The following is a 17,769-nucleotide window of genomic DNA, read 5'->3' as shown; positions in this document are numbered from 1 at the left end:
ATTATCCAGTAACACTGGAGCATCTTGAATACAGATTCTTTATTGAAAGATATGGTATCATCTGACCCCAAATTTGTATTCAAAAAAGCTAACACTCTAGGCAACATTGTGTCACCTAGTTTAGTTAAGAGTCAGCGGGACTCTCTGCACACTAAAGGTTTCTTCCCCGAGGTTCTTGGGTGTTTTCCATGTGGAAGATGCAAAGTTTGTAAATATGTACAGAAAACTAAAACTTTCTCTTCTGATAAAGATGATTCTAAGTCTGACCGTATTTTGTCTTTTGTCACCTGCAAAATGGTAGCTTAAGTAAATTCAAGTGTAAGATCATTAAATACGTGAAACCTCAAACTCGGGGAGGAGATAAAGTAAAAATTCTTTATCAACGTGAAGCATTTTTGATTTTTGTTATGGATTCATTAACTCCTAAAGGTCTTAATACGGAATGGGACCTAAAGTTTTTTTTATAAAAATATACATGCATATCTCTATACAGATGTGGTCCGCAATTCTTCTCTGTGTTGTTCAATATACATTGTCTTATAAGACACTTTCCCCATTAGCGGTACAATCCTTAGTAACCTGTGGACATTCTTTATGTGTTTTTTTCACGGGGGACTCTCTACATGGTTACTCTGGACTGAATTTATAATTATTGGTTTGTATGTTTATTTTTAGGGTTGTGTTTTGCTATGTATCCATACTGTATCTTTGCTTTAACAAGATATTATCTGGTTTACAATTGATCTCATTTTTGTTATCTATGATGATCTACATGGCCAATAATTGACTATATTACATCTATCATACTACCTGTGGGGGCTATTTACTCCCATTAGAAAGTGTGCTATTGTAAGTTATACGGTATTGGTCAAAGTTATATATATTATGTCTTATGTACACGTTTATTCTAATACATAAGAGTTTTATTTACTATTATCACATCAATTGGCCATGCTTACTTAACAAAGATGCAACTTTGTATCAGCATTTAGCAATTTTACTGCTTATTGATGTTAGGGAGTGTTACTTATGTCTTCATGTCCCATTGAATCTTTTTCTGTTATCATTATCACCTTCAGGTGTGTTACACTGGTTTGACAGGAGGAAGAGAGGTTTAAATAGTAGATTCCTCCTTCCTCTTACCATACTCCTTGAGAAAGAACATTAGTTGTTCGAAACGCGTGGGACGAGGTTCTTTTTGTCTCTGTCTATGGATCGTATCCGTTTTATGTAGTCTTACATAAAGTTTTTTATTACTACTTACTGGTGAGTTACTGAACCCTTAAGGAGCGGCAGACTTTTTTTGATCCTTACTTTGTTGCTCCCATTTTTCGGGGCCTAGTTCTGAGAAGAGAACGTTGCAGTAGCGGTCGTGGCTGGGATTGCATGCCGATAAGAGTACCAGGACGTTGGTACTAACTCCCAGTCAAGATTTGGCAGCTCTGGAGCAGATACCGGGGTGGCGTCAGGATACAGTGGTGGCGTCAGGCGCCGATTTGAGTTCAAGTACCTTTTGGGACAAGTCCCGGTCAACCTAAAGACTTTGTTTTACCTCTTATTTCAACTAAGAAAGTCTAGATTTGTAGCCCAGATTCCCAGTGTCTTTTCTTCTGTATTTTGTAACCCTTTGTGTGTACGTCTGTTTCTATGGAATAAATGACAATTTGTTTTACTATCTTGTTTTGCTCAGTGAATGAATCCGGGAAAAAGGTGTAAATTCCTGGTCTCCCGTGACAGCATCTAAAAAAACTTTTACACATGGATTGGATATGCGAGAAGAACTGAGAGAATAGCAAATCATGCCAATCCAAACAGAAAGGGCTCTTTAGGCACGTTTTGACACAACTAGCAGTTATGAGAATAGGCCCTTAAGCCCTTTACATGAATATTTGCAGTTTTTATGTTTTGTGATGCAACTAAGGATACTGGGTTTTTTCTAACTTTATGCAAACAAGTGTAGTATGTTAATGAGGTGAAATATGGCATGAACTTGAAAAAAGTGCGAAAAAATTAAAGGGATGGCATAAATTCACGTAGGTCTTTAAACTTCTGTTTGTCACAAAACCCATAGAGCACCGGACAAAGGGGTTAACACCAGAAACGTTGTGCAATCTCACGGTTTACCTAAAATAAATGCTTTCAAACTTTAATGTGTGTGTTAACTATTTTCTGTGCAGAGGAGAAAACACCTTTTTTTAACAGCTACTGTACCTCATCAGGGGCTGCCCAGGGATCCCAGATTTCTCTCCATACCAACAACAACAGAATACAGATAGAAGGATCTACAGTTGAGTGCAAATTCACAATTGACTTTTGAAATATACTGTATGAATAACAGGATAAAAAAACTCCAACAACCATTATTACTTTTTTATTACTATTATTATTATTATTATTATTATTATTACTACTATTATTACTTTTTATACTCTTACAATGTAATCATCAGTGATTTACTATGTAAAAATAATACACACATTCAGGTATGCAATTTTTATTTTAATATTTGCATAGTGTTAACATTTACTTGAAGGAATATATCATTTCAAATGTAAAATCATAACAAAATCTATGTATTCCCATGAATGCAAAGAATTTCCCCAAACCATACATTTTCTTGTTTAATGTATGTTCCAAATCATACTGTAGGGCACACTGGAGAGCAAAAGGATTAATACAAAAGCATTTCAAACATCCAATATTGCGTAGATCGTGTTTTTCCTTCAAATGTTCATTGTCAGACTGATAAACTAAAAGTAAAAAAGGAGACAATTGGATAATACATATTAAGATATTTACTTTAAAACTGCCAGTTTAATAAATATTTGTTATAAAAGGAAATAATTATATATATATATATATATATATATATATATATATACACACACATATATATATATATATTTTTTAAATTTATTTTGCAGGCATGGCAGGACTAATGCAGAAATACAAAATATGTATTAATAAGGTCAACGTTTCGGCTATCCAAGACTTGAAAAAGGCTACTTGGGGAGCTGAAATGTTGACCTTAGTAATAAACTTTTAGTATTTTAAGTCCTGGTGTGCCTGCTATTACTTTATATTATACCCAATTACTTGGCAGCTAAAGCTCCCGGGTAGTACACCATTTATAGCAGAGTGTCACTATAATCATTATATTGTACATTATATAATAGTATGTTGTCTGCTGAAAAAAGCTGGTGAAATGATAAAGCTTTGTTTAATTTTGTTTAGCATTCTATGCCTGAGCTACAAGTTTCCCAGACCTATATGCATTGCTTCAATGTAGCCATATGTAGGAGGTTTATGTTGAAACACATCTGTCCAGCATGCTATGGGGCCTATTCAGTTAGCTCCGATAAGCTGGCTGCCAGATTGATTGGGTTGGCATGTTCCTACCTTACGGTATGACATTTGTGTTATCACAATATTCAGAAAGAGATATCGTAAACCAGATACCATTTGCTAGGAAAATGCCATACCGATGCCTGCAGTCTGTAAGAGCTGCACAAAGAGAACTACCTCTCCCTGTACAGCTCTTACAGGCAATCACAATGTTTTTATTTTACTTTTATTCTTATTACTGAAGCAGGGGTTCTCTGGATATAATCCACATTAATTTCAGGTCCAGGAACCTCCTGCTTCCTGAGTTAAAGGCCTCAATATGGGGTGCCAGTATCTAAGGCAAGTTTAAATGCCCCACGTCACGTCACCAGGAGAACTAAACATGCAGGAGATACCGGCACCCAATACTGGGGCCTGAAACCCTGGAAGCAGGGGTTCCCCAGGCCTTATATGAATTGGTGTCAGGTCCATAGTCTCCCTGCTTCAGTAATATGTTAATAAAATTAAAATAAACAGAGCTTCATTAACTAACCGCTAAATTAATGAAGGAAATAACCACCACTATCCAGTTTGTTGATGGTAGATGGGTGGGTGAAGGTTATAGTTGCTCCAGGGTGGGTGGTAAGGCCTCCCAGGAGGGATTAACCCCTCCCCTACCTTAGTTGTTACAGCCACTTACCACCCTACCCTGGGCAAATACCTCCTTCATCCACCCCCTCTACCACCAACAACAAACAGGACTGGGCAAAAGTGCTATTAAACAAAGATTACTAATATCCCCTTTGCCCATGTTTGGCAATATGTTTATCTCTGCCCCTTTGAGGGTATAGATAACCACATTGCCAGTCAATGAATGTGTTAGCAAAGGATTGTTTTGATTTAATTGTAATGTATTTTTTTTTTTAGTATTTTTTTTAGGTTGCCCATTTGTTGCCATTGTGGTAATCCTTGCCCCCATTGTGGACATAGCTTAACACAGTGTCAATCAATGGTTTTATTACCTACTGTGTCATGTATTGTACTATTATGCTAATGTTATTTTATTGTGTATTTATTTTGTTTTGAAAACAAATGGGCAAAAGTTCTATTAGCCATATTTGTCTATTAGTGCTTTTGTCCATTTGTATGTGTGGTTAAGGGTGTAGAGGGGATTGGGGATTTGCCCTGGGGAGGATGGTTAGGCCTCCCAGGTGGGTAGTGCACGGGGGGGGGAGAAGTTTTAACACTTTAATTACCATACCTGTTAATTATTAGTAAATAAGGAGCTAGTGGCCAGCAGTTATATTTTTTATGTTACTGTTGCTTTTTACTGAAGGTGCAGAGGATAAAGTGGACGTGGAGGCTGACAGCTAAGGACAGCTTCCATCCTGGCAGGGGTAAATACAAATTTTATTTACTCTAGGCTGGCTAATGTTTTATTTTTAATGGGCAAATGCGCAATTATCAAGACCCAGGGGTGGGGTGTAGTTGGGTGAGAGTTTAGGCAATGCGGGAGGGGTTAACTCCTTCATTATTTTTGCAGTAAGCCACTGTTTTATAGTAATGTATTTTATTGTATTGCACTGTAAGGATAATTTCGATTGGCAGAAGCGCTATTAGCCTTCTTTGGCAAATAGCACTTTTACACATTTCTGTGTGGTTGTGTTGGTAGAGTGTGTGGGTAAAAGGGATAGTTGCCCCAGGGTAGGTGTTTAGGCCTTGCAGGAGGGGTAAACCCCTTCTGTACCTCAGCAGTAAAAGAGTGGTTATTCCCTCCCAGGAGGCCTGAACACCCACCCCGAGGCAACTATGAAGGTGGTATTTGGCCCATGCTGGGTGTTTAGGCCTACTGGGTGGGTAGTGGAAGGGGTTAATCCCTTCTTTACTGTAGCGATTGTAACCACTAAGGTAAGGGAGGGGTTAACACCTCATCTAACCCTCCCGGTAGGCCAAGCCACCCCTACTTGGGCAACTGCAAGCATCAGCCACCCCCTCTACCAGCAACAAACTGGGGCACGGATATTTAACACCTTCGTTATGTTAGTGGTTAGCCACTAAGAAAGAAGCGGGCTATAAATGTAATTTTAATAGATAGGCTTGAGGTAGGAGGTTTCTGGAGCTGAAATCAATACCGGTCAACTCCAGAGACCCCCCGGCTTCAATCCGATGTAGTAAGAATATATTTTCTCCATCAGATGCACATCGCAGATCCCATCTCACCACCCTCCAGGAGGCGAGATAATAATCTGCGAGTTGCTGCCATGATGTGCATATTGGAGCTACCCGAAGAGCTCAATTTCTCAAAAAATTTGAGTTATATCGTTTTTTGAGCTACCACTCGGTTCCTTTCAGCAAGAGTGCTACCGGTTGGGAATAAGCAGTTTTCTGGCGAGTTTGCCATGTTATCTGAGCTATACGAATAGCTATAGCACACATGTAAACTCGCTCGAAAAGTGCTCAAAACTGTCAAAGTCCCTTATTGAAGTTTACTGAATAGGCCCCTATCTCTGAGATACTAGTTTCCTAAACCTACTGCTACAGTTAATTTATTAATCTGTTGCTTACAGACAAGCTTTTTAAAGGTCAGTGATAATCAACTTTAAGAAACAAATGTTTACTGCTGCAACTTGTTAAAATATGATTATGTTGTCTAATATAAGGTAAATGTCTTGTTGACTATAATTTGTATCCTTCTGAATACTTGGATACATTTTGCTGATTGCAGAGGATTTTCCATAACTGATTTTGTTATCAGACATATGCAGATTCAGAATGCATTTTATAATCCAGCAGTTCCGTACTTCATTTGACGTTTTTATTTTGGGTTATATGGAATGTTACATTATGTATCAATATTTTAGATCTAGTTTTAACCACATGCAGTCAACTCTTCAGAGAATACGTCTTCAAAGTTTCAGAAATTTTGTTTGTTAACGGTCATATTTAGAACTCCTTCTTAAGCTCTTATTCAATATGCTACAAAGTAGCTTCCCATTCAAATAAATATGAGTAAAATATTTTCCAGCATCGGAAAGTAGCTTCCCAGGTAATTGAACAAACCAACTGGTTTGGACTCCCTATAAGATTAGCACTACAGGTGAAATCCTTCTTCATTGGCCAGTTGAATTTATTAGGGGTGTCTGAATGGGGGAGTGTTTATACCCTTATCCCGTATACAATGAAGAAACAGGCACACGTCTTAATCATCAAGGAGGCTTAATGTGCCACAAAGACCAACGTTTCGGCAGTATAGTACTGCCTTTCTCAAGGTGAAGGCTACCTTGAAAAAGGCAGAACTATCCTGCCGAAACGTTGGTTTTTATGGCACATTAAACCTCCTTGATGATTAAGACCGTGTGCCTGTTTCTTCATTGTACACTGGATCATATTGGGACTTCAGGAGCTCCCCAGAACCAGCGCACCGGCAGCTAAGTACCCCACCCCTGTTACCTATGTGACTGAGTGCATGTCTCATCCTCTATCTGTATACCCTTATCCCACCCTGTCCTTATCGGAGAACCAATAAAGATAAGGGAAAGTGGAGTGTGGGAACTGTGGTTGTGGCTGTGGCTATACAAGCAGTGACGTCAGAGGAAATCCAACACCTCCCAAGTCTAACGTTAAAAAGAAAAATTGAAATATACTTCGGAGTCAGATTTCGGTAATTTTTTTTAGCAGTTACAGCAGGGGTGCGCAAAGTGGGGGGCATAAGTTATTTTGGGGTGGCGCGGACTTCACCTCCCTTTCCTCGGCGCTGCGTCGCCATGGCAACGCAGCATCAAATGATGCCGCAGGTCATGTGACGTGTGCGTTGCAATAGCAATGTGCGTCAAATGACGCCTCGAGGGTCATGCGACCATGCGCGTCATTTGATGCTGGATATTGGATAACGGGGGCGCAAGCATAGGGGCTGGTAGGCAGAGGGGGCGCAGCACAGAAAGTTTGCGCGCCCTTGAGATACACAAATGAGACCTCTAAAAGATGTCACTAGAATTAGTACACTTTAGTCCCAGGAGGGATTGCTGCTTCAAGCTGTGTTCTAATGATCAGACTTCGCTGTTTTGGAACGGTTTTCGAAATATATAAAATATACAGTTTTACTGTAAATATATAAAGATATTACTTTATATTACTTTACCTCAGCTTGGTTCAAACTGATTGACTCTGTGCTGCTTCGGTCTAGCATCTTGAAAACCCCTGAAAATAATAACATGACATAATTGATTAGACTGTTCTTTCACAGGAACATGCCAACCTTACTGTATCTTAAAGTATGGTGCTATGTATATTTATATGTGTTATGTACAGTATTAAGATCACATTTTGTTTTAGCAAAGATGATACCTTGTCAGATTTAATACATCCTGATAACATTTCATTGTGTTTGCCAAAATATCCCATTTGCATTTGTATTTTTCACCTAATTTGACAAAACAACATCTATATTTACAAAGTGAAAAACAATTCTTATTATTATTTCAGGACTGGAAAGAAATGTTTGAAATAGGGATAAATATCTTGAGAGTGAAGTAAACTAACTAAATCAATGAGAAATCTCGCTTGGCTTCTGAACAATGAGAGCCCCATATAGACAGCCCTAAGCACACAGGGCCATCAACATGGGGGGAGAGCTCTGTGAGGTCTCTCCATCTGGCCGATGTTGGAAAAAGTTGGGCCCAACTTTTGCATCAGCTACTGACTACCTCCATCTCCCACTGGGCTCCAGCTCTCCTCAGCTGCACATCCTCTCTAGCTCACTTCCCTCTAAATGCAGCTGACCAATACCGGAAATTCAGCCAGCCTGGAAGATGGGACCAACTACTGCATCCGATCTCGGAACATCAGTTCCCCTACATGGCGGGACACTTCCTGACCCGGAGGCCTTGTCCCAGATAAGGAAAGGGTGAGGGAGAGAAATACAGTGGAGATGTGAAAGACAAAAGGGAAGACTAAGAGAGTGAGGGAGAGATTAGGTGGGTAGAGAGGCAGGGGAGTGATTTGGGGGAAACAAATACAGGGGGAGAGAGACTGGAGGGAGAGGAGAAATACAGATTGGAGTGTGACTGGGTGAGGAGAGAAATACAGGTGGGAGAGGAACTAGGGGGGGGGAAATAAAATGGAGAGAAAATATGGGGGGGAGAGAGACAGGGATGGGAAATGGAGGGTGGAAAATACTGGGGTGGAGATTGACTTTGAAGGTGAAATAAGGGGGTGAAAGTGACAGGGAGAGAAAAAGTGGGGGGATATAGGGGGAAGAGCGACTGGGGGTAAAACACAGGGGGGAGAGAGTGACTGGGAGAAGAGAGGGGGAAGAAATACAGGCGAGAACGAGGAGAAATGGGGGAAGTGTAAGAGACAGAGAGGGAGTGGGGACTTGCAGGGCTGTCAACAGGGGGCATCAGGTGGAGACTAATCCTAAGCCACAGGAAAGCTGTTGTCAGCCCTGAGGACACAGGCAGTGGGGGTGGGGCATAGGATTTAGATATTGAGAGGGAGCCCGCTTTCTAAATAACGGGGCAAAAAAAATACTATGGACTTATTCCCAGTAGAATTAGACTTTGTTAAGGACATAAAAAAACTCTTCCCTTTGTATTCCTCCCCCAAATGTCAATATCCTTCTCAATCCCTGTCCTCACCACCCCTATCTCTCACCACAAGCCAACCTCCACTCTCCATGCCAATCCCAGTAACCTCATAAACCCCTCCTTGCTAACTCCTCTCACATCCCTCTATCACCCCCTCTTCAACCCAACCTCCATCAACCTCCTATTCTCCTTCTATATTGTCAGACCCATCTGTAATAAGACCACCATCACCCTCAATCACTTCCTACAAAACAATCTTGCATTTCTCACAATCACCAAAACATTGATCCCCACCAAAAATAATTGCATCCCTACTGCCCTCACATCTACGCAATCATACTTTAACCACACCGGCACTGGAGGAGGAGTTGGCCTTGTCTCCTCATCCTGGATACCAGCTCCCAACCTCCTTTGCTTCCCCTACCACCCTTCTTCCGCCTTTGAATTCAATGCCTGCTTTTTATCTTTATGGCTACCCATCACAATCATCGTAATTTATTGTGCCCCTAGCTCACCTACACTATTTTTAAATGAGTTTAACTGTTTCCTCTTTTCACTCTCACCCTGTCTCGACCACCGTGTCATGTTCAGCTTTGGATTTAATTCCCCCTCATGTCTTCCTTTGGACTCTCTCACTGAATCTGTTCCCACCCACAAACACGGAGGCACCCTCAACCTAATCCTCATGGCAAGATTCCACACTGAGTCACCCTCCACACTCCTTGTTCCACCTGTTGATCACCTTTTCCTCTCCATCATCTTTTGCATCACCCTCTCTGCTTCTCCTTCCTTCTCACCCACACCCAATCCCATAATTTGCAGAAACCTCAAATCTATTGATCCATCCTCCCTTACATCCTCCACTTCATCAATCCTCCCCCAACTCACATCATTGTCCTCTCTCCCACTGAACTCTGATTCAATTGCACCACTCCACCCTGTGCATCCCACCACAAACCCACCTCAACCCTAGATCACCTGCCAACTTAAAACACTCCGTCTCTCACTTTGCTCAGCCAAGAGATCTTGCTCAGGCAACATATCATGGAAAACTTGCCCTCTTCAAATTCCTCCTCCACCAATACACCTCCACTCTCAAATTGCAAAAACAAAAAACTATAACACCCTTACCAAATCACTATCACCCTATCCACACCAACTCCACCCTAAACAATCTGCTATGACCCTCCCCATCTCTCTCGCCTCAGTCACTCTCCCCCTCTCAGCCATGGACCTTGCCTACTATTTCTCACAAAACATTTACAACATCTGTACTTCCTTCACCATTGTTGTCCCCCTACATCCATCACCCCTACCCACACCATCCCCACCTTCTGCCCAACCTCTGACTATGATCTCCTTTCAATCATCAAATGCTCTCATCCCAGAACATCCCCTTGTGTCCACATTCCATACTCCCTCCTTCCCCTCCTCCTCCATTATCTCTTGCTTCTTCAACCTCTCTCTATCCAGCGGACAATAACCAGACTCCTTCAAAACTTCAGTAGTGATCCCTCTTCTCTCGAGCCTGCTATACCCTCTAACTTTTGCCCTATCTCACTCCTTCCAAACTTCTCCAAACCTCTAGAGCGCATCATTCACAACAAACTCTCCACCTTCATCCACACCCATTCCCTTCTTCCCATTGTCCAGTCTGGCTTCCGTCCTTCATACTGAAATTGCCCTCCACCCCGTCCAAAACTTTCTCTCCCAAGCTTGCCACTCCAAACTATCCTCCATACTCATCCTCCTCAACCTCTCTTCAGCCTTTGAAACCATTGATCACCTCACTCATCTCCACCCTCACCAACCTCTGCTCACTGACTCCACTCTCTTATTGCTCTCATCCCATCTCTTCCACCACTCCTATCACCTTTAACAATTCATTCTCTCTGCCCACCAACCTCCAAGTGGGCATGTCCTAAGGCTCTGTCATCTTTGGCCCTCTCCTCTTTTTCCTCTATGCTGCCCCCTTCTTTGACCTCATCTCCACCCATGGATTCAATGTCGATTTATTTGCAGACAACATCTAAATCTATTTATCCTTCCCACTATTCTAACCCAAACTTTCCACCCATATCTCTGCCTGCCTTTCTGTCATTTTCACCTGCCTGTCCTCCTACTTCCTACAAATTAACCAAGTTAAGACTGAATTGCTCTACATTCCTGCTTCCTCTTCCCCCCCATCCTCCCCAATCCCACCATCTCCCCCTTCCTTTCGGCTTGCAACCTTGGAGTCACCTTTGATCCTTCCCTCCTTTTCATCCAACTCATCACCTCCATCACTACCACCTGTCGCTACCACCTACACGACATAAGAAAAATTTGTCCACTCATTTGTCTCTCCTCGGCCAAGCTTTTCATCCAATTCCTCATCTTCACACGTCTCGGCTACTGTAACTCCCTTCTCCTTGGTCTCCCCTCTACTCCTCCATACCACTCCAACAAACCCAGAACGCTGCAGCATGAACACTTCTCATTCTCGCCCGCTCAGCCCATGCCACCCCTCTCCCAATATCACTGGCTATCCACCCAACAGCGTTCTCTCTTCAAATTCCACAGCTTGGTCTAAAAATCTCTCCATGACCTTGCCCCTCCTAACGTTTCAGAACTCCTCTTTCGCTACACACCTTCCCATCCTCTTCACTCTCTTGTCTCTGCCACAACCCTCACTCCTCCCAGCTCCCTGTGCCTCCTCTCGATTCCAATAATTTGCCTTACTCCCCCCCCCCCCAAATACTGGAAAAAGCTCCCCAAACAAATTCAATGTGCCCCTCCCTAATTATCTTCAGAAGCCAACTCAAAACACATCTCTACTTTATCACATTCCATGATCCACCATAAACCTCCTGTTTCATCCACTCTCTCACCCCACCCTCCCCAACGCCCATGATCTCCCCTACCCTTACTCCTTCCTAAACCTTCCTTAAGTCTCTTCAAAACCCTCCAAGTTAACCACCTCAATGATCTAACTGTCCCCACTGTCCCCTCTCTCAGACTCATAACCATGCCACCAACAAGGCTAAAAGAGACCTAGCCCCAACCCCTTCCCCTAACCAAGCAAGTTTTTACCAACTAGTGTATATCTCCCTGAATAAGGGCTATATAAATGTTGTTATAAATATATGAATAACTGTCAGGTGTCTTTCAGCTTACCAAGACAGAACCTTCACTCTTAGGCAAGACACTAACCAGTTGCTTATAACTTCCAGAAAACCCTTTAGATCAGCAAAAACGTACATCACTCATGATTGGATACACAGAGATTAATCAATGTAGCATAGATATCTCACAATTTAAAGTACATTCTATTAGGGGGTCTATGCATATAAAAGCAGCAGAAGGGGGTGTTCCATACCGATTATAATGCGAGCGTCTCGCTGGGTTCTCTCTCACACTTTTGTAAAACATTCCTGGAGACAATTCAGAAAGAGTTCAATCTACTAGGGCAACTACCAGACGAGGGATATTCTCCCACCTGTTGCTAGGTGGGAAGACTCACAAAGAAATAGAACCCCGTTTGCAGGAATCTATGATCTGCAAACTTCCTGTGTTCTAGGGAAAATGATTGCCACATAGAAACAGCGGCCCACTCCGCCTTCCCACTACAGCTAGCCTGATGTTTGTAAGTGACAAATCATTAAATTTCTAGGCTCGAAACAGGGACACTAGACCGGATTGTCCTGCGGTGCCTAGACAAGGTCCCAAATAAATAGTCCACCATACAATATCAGATATGTTATAGGGCATCCTACAGACCTACTGTATCAGGACCAAAAAAGAGAGCAACGTTTCTACAGTATATACATGTAGCCAGGTCCCCCAGGTCTACCCTTATCTCTGTATGCTGGGAGAATAGGGAAGGTTGCAGCGTATGCAGGGAGTGCTTCAGTACATCGGAGGCACCACAGTGACCCGTGCGAGTAGGGTGCCACCATGTTTGGTGTTCGCACATGAACGGTGAGACTGTGGAGGTGGTGATGGAGCAGAGGTCGTGCATGCGCAGTAAAGGGTTGCGAGAGCCCGCGACACAGGAGCTACTCCTATAGGGTGGAGAGCATGGTACAATGAGTCCCAGGAGCCTTAGCGAGACCAGGTGACACCAGGGAGCCTACAGGGCGGCCGGATTCGCGGAAGGAAGGGTTAGGAGGTTGCGCAGGGAAGCACGTTGGCAGAGCCGATCAAGAGGAGGAAGGAGAAGGAGCTCTCCATGTAGGGAGGCCAGTAGCCCCTACCCTAGGCCACATACCCCCAGCCCAGTTAGGCCCTGAGTCGACGTGAGTGAAGCGGATGTAGGAACAGGCCATAAGATAGGACCCGGCCCCTTAGTATCAGTAGGAGAGTTGTTACACCCAGAGACTGTCGCGGTCAGCACAGCAGTCGCCAACCGGGTGGGATCGCCCCAGAAGGTATCCCTGGAGTGTCTTCACCGTCGGATCCTTTGTGAAGTTCCTTTGCAGGCCCGAGCACTGGAGCGCTCGGCAGGTAACATCAATAAGTGCACCAACTATAAGATCAGAACATAGTGGCTGTGCAGTCACACACACACATACCTCACTTTGGGGGTGGGGGGACTTTGATGTGGGAAACTGGACACGGTGTGGGTATACGGTGAAGGGTTCGCATCCTGCGAGACGCAGTAGTATAGTGTCTCCTATAGGGAGGGACACCTGTTTGATGATATGCAAGGTTATGATTGCCATTAGTAAAGTCATTGGTTATTTTATATGCTGTGTGTGTGGTATTACATTATTGTCCTGTGAGGAACAACTTCCACTCTGCTGGGAGCCATCACAGGTGGAGGCGCTGCACTTGGTAAGAGGTTATCGGTATTCATATGTGTTGCCCCAGGCTCTTCGTGGCAGAGGCTTAGGCCCTGCAAGCCAACAGGTTGAACATTGGTAGCGCACTGTATTCAATAGGGAACAGGGCTACATACAGTTTACGGGTTAATTCTTCCTGTTAATAACATGTTCCTTGTTACACTCATTGAAGAATTAGAAGCATCTCAAATGGAGTGTGCCTTAATATAGGTTAAGTACATAAAAAGATCTATTTTTACTTTGTGTGATTAGGGCGACACTAAAGATTGCAATTATATCATTAAGCTTCCGGAGGCTTGCATATCTCACCAGCTTGCATATCTCACCAGCTACCTACTGTAGCAATCCTTTTCCCTAGAACCAAGGAAGTTTGCAGATCATATATTCCTGCAAACTAGGTTTATTCATATGCTATTCACTAAACTCCAATACATGCGATGTCAAATTTCCCGGAAAAAAAAATGCCACCTTTTATTACCTATCCTAGACTGGTGTTAAGCCTATTTTGTCTATGTATGTGTAAAGTAACGGTGCTAAAAATACTGGAAATTATTGGCTGGCATACTATACTAGCAGAGAGTAAATTGTGTATCACAACCACTTTAGGCAACACCGATGTAATGTAACGCTGTTACAAAAGAGCTAGGAATTATTGGCAAATATACTAGCAGAATACTAGAAACTAAATAGAGGGAACAGTCTTATAAGTGGGTCTGGCAGTAAATGTAATCAACTGTAATTATTATTTAATATATTGTATTATAAAAATTATAATGATACAATATAAAATTGTAGAGACTGATTAAAACAGGTGTATCTTCCTCTCTTCCTCCCCCTTTTGCTGTTCTGTGTTCTGTTCTGTGTCTCATTATTTTTCTTGGTTTTTGTAATTGATTTTAAATAAACTCAAGTGCATACAGTAGCCTACGACCTAGTCACACTGGGAAATACAGCAAAAAAGAACCAGAAATTATGTTTCACTTCCCCGGTTTAAATTTGGATTCCCTACACAAGGTAGTTACAGTCACAAGTCCGTGGAAAGTATCTGCACAGCTCCAAGATTATAAACGAGTATAACAGCAGTATATGTATAACAGTTTTCTTGATTGTAATTTGAATGTATAATATATATTTAAAGAATGTTTTGAGCATTTAATAATAAGCCCATTACATTATTTCATACTGGGTACTCTGCTTATCACCAAGAATAGGCTGCTTCATTTGCAGACAGACTACTTAATTTGTTCTGTACCTTTAATAAACTAGGTTGAAAACAAACCACTATGGGTTCTGTCTATCAACTTTTTCTTGACATAAAAGACAAATGCAAGTAGACATAAACAATTCTAAATGTGTTCATATGTATGAACTGAGCGCACACAATACAAAGAATAAGAAAATGTGCACCACAGAAACAATAACAACAAATGTCGTTAACTATTTTAGTGCATGATACTCTTTCAATTCATTTTTAAAAAACAATACTTGAAACATAGTTTTTATGCGGGGGTTTGGTACTTGGTGCCTTTTAGTACACACCTCCCCCCCCCACCCCCCAAAGTTCCTTGGTGTTATTTTAGAAAGATGAAGGATAGTAGAGACGAAGATGAGAGTGCATTGTGAATGTGACCATTGTGTGGGTTCCTTGTTTTCACTGGTGTGATTTTCATAATTTGAGCTTTTATTAATGCTGATTACATTTCTTTGCTATGTATGTCTGAATGCACCTGCATACATACACCTTAACAGATAGTGATACATTTATTGTATTATTGGAAATATACACCATCTCACTGTAGAATCTGGGAGAGAATTAAGATGGTTGTATAAATACTGTAATAGGAAAAGATTTATCTAAAGGGAAAAATGTATTGAATAATAGACATGGCTACTAGATGTATGCACCATGGCTACATCACTGGGTTATAATATTACATTTGCAAAGAGTTAGTCCTCATATCTCTTGCAGTGCTGTCTCTTCTGGAGGAATATGGGTCATCAAACTCTGTTAAAGTGGTGTGAAGGTGAGGGGGTACCCAGGCCAATAATAAAGGTATTATGCCCGGCTGGGTGCCCCTGAGCCATATTGGGGAGTTTGAAGTGTCAGCTATGCAACCTAGTTATGGCATGTGAACTGTATTTCAATAAAGATGTAAGTGTGTGTTTTACTGTTCCAGGAGTGCCAACCAGCGGAGATGCACAGGGCATAAGTTTCAGGGATGGTTTTACAGTAACGTGTTGTCAGGGTGTGTTTGAGTAGAAGAGGGGCAGACTTGCTGGTTACCCCGAAACATGTACCTGGAATCCTACTAGATCCCTGGAGACATGAAGACACACACTACCGAAGCAGTTTGCAGCTCATTGCCAGATCTCCCTTCTTCAGCACAGACCAGAACAGTAAGTCCGGGCAGGGGGGAATCACATTCCAGGGTCCCCGGTATATGCCCAAGCCAATGAGAACACAGTATAGGAGGTCAGTGTATCTTCCACCAGGCATAAGATGGCGAGAGAAATAATGTTTTTAAATTCAGCGCTTGAGGAATAAAAGCGGCTGTGTGCTAACTTTTGTTAGAAAGCTCCCAGTGCGCTGAAACTTGCTGTGCGCGTAGTTCAGGGAGAAACATGGAAAGCACCCATAGCGTAATTTTTATGTTATTATAAAAAATGATAAATGAAAGCCCCCCTCAAATAGTGTATTAAAAATGTTAGGCACATTTGGGCTTTCATTCAGACCACAGGGGACCAGGAATTATTCATTTATTGTAGCCCCCACTTGGTATGCGTCTAGTGACTCACTAAATGAGCTGAGGAGGTGCAGCTCTGGCCTTCTAAGACATCCCGCTGATTTGGTGCCATGATGTCTGTAAAAGCCCGGAGTTGATAGGGCTCAGTGTCCCCAAGGTGTTAGTTGGGGAGGGGATCCTCAAGTACCCCATCCTAGTGTAAAGTCTGGGCAGTTTAGCAAATGGTGGCTAGCCCAACTCAGTGTCGCCAGGTAGAGGGGCTGGGTCTCATCTGCTAAGAAGCCAAGGTGCTAGGTTGGTGCATGCTCTTAGCAGAATGAGAAGCCCCCTCTGCCAGGTTCCGAAAGTATTGGCAACTCCAGGATAGGTGGGAAAAACTTATTCCCACTGAGGGATTGGCTGCTCTTAGTTAGAGATAGGGATTTCAACTCTATAAGAATTCCTACAGCCCGTCGGCAATCAGATTCATGAAAGATTCGCAGTTCCATCTAAGAAGCATCTAAGATTTCGTAAGATACAAGGATTTCAAGTGCCATTACCGTGGTGGCAGAATGAAAGAAGCCGCTCCGTCGGAGTACACAGTGGTGGAAATTTGCACTGCTGACCGAGGACAGTTTCAAGCCGTTTCGCGAGCAACTCCCGCTCCTGGGAAATTGCTCTTAGAGACTTTGTTTTTCAAGATTTCGTTTTGGAAACATTTTATTTTGTTTGCCCCCGTCCCAGTAAGTGTATTTTGAGTGTAATTGTGTAACATTGTGTGTATGTCCATTCGTGATATGCTTTGCTCAATCATATGATCCCCAGATATAAATGTGTTAAAAGTGCTGGTCTCCCGTGACAAGTGGATACATCAAACTCTGTTAAAGTTGAGTTAATACCGCACCCAGTAAAACAAATTTTAAGGGTGTTATTACAGCAATTTTAAGTTGGTATTCATTAAGATTGCCATAATAATTAACATTAATAATTAACAATAATATTTCTATCTCAGTCTTCTGTAATATCTATGATACCAAGGTATACCACAGGCACCAAAAGGGTTAATACTAGAAAAAAACACTAACTAACCCCACTGCATACCTTAGAGGCTAGTACATCTTTGCCACAAGCTGCTTTACTAAGTGCAAGAGGTAAACACCTCACACACCCTTTCACCCTCCCTGGGACAACCACACACGTCACACATTCACACACACCCTGCTGCCACTCCCCCAAAAACAAACCTATCCTCCCTTTAGTGCAGGGGTGGGGAACCTTTTTTCTGCCAAGGGCCATTTTGATATTTATAAAATC

The 17,769-nt window shown here is 42.2% G+C and overlaps 1 protein-coding gene across 1 annotated transcript in view; it reads right to left on the bottom strand.

Moving 5' to 3' along the window:
• Positions 1 to 2,478: 2,478 nt before the first annotated feature.
• CAPN9 (calpain 9) overlaps positions 2,479 to 17,769 on the bottom strand; it is a 118,693-nt gene continuing 103,402 nt past the window's right edge. The window contains exons 19-20 of the mRNA XM_075596880.1: positions 7,463 to 7,521; positions 2,479 to 2,750 (exon numbers count right to left, since the gene is read on the bottom strand). Coding sequence (XP_075452995.1) covers positions 2,724 to 2,750; positions 7,463 to 7,521 — 86 coding nt within the window. The 3' untranslated portion in view covers positions 2,479 to 2,723. The remainder of the gene's footprint in view (positions 2,751 to 7,462; positions 7,522 to 17,769) is intronic.

Source organism: Ascaphus truei, chromosome 4 (assembly GCF_040206685.1).
Source record: "Ascaphus truei isolate aAscTru1 chromosome 4, aAscTru1.hap1, whole genome shotgun sequence".
Classification (NCBI taxonomy): domain Eukaryota; kingdom Metazoa; phylum Chordata; class Amphibia; order Anura; family Ascaphidae; genus Ascaphus; species Ascaphus truei.
Note: the sequence above shows the minus strand (reverse complement) of the source record. Positions and strands in the feature narration are given on the sequence as shown.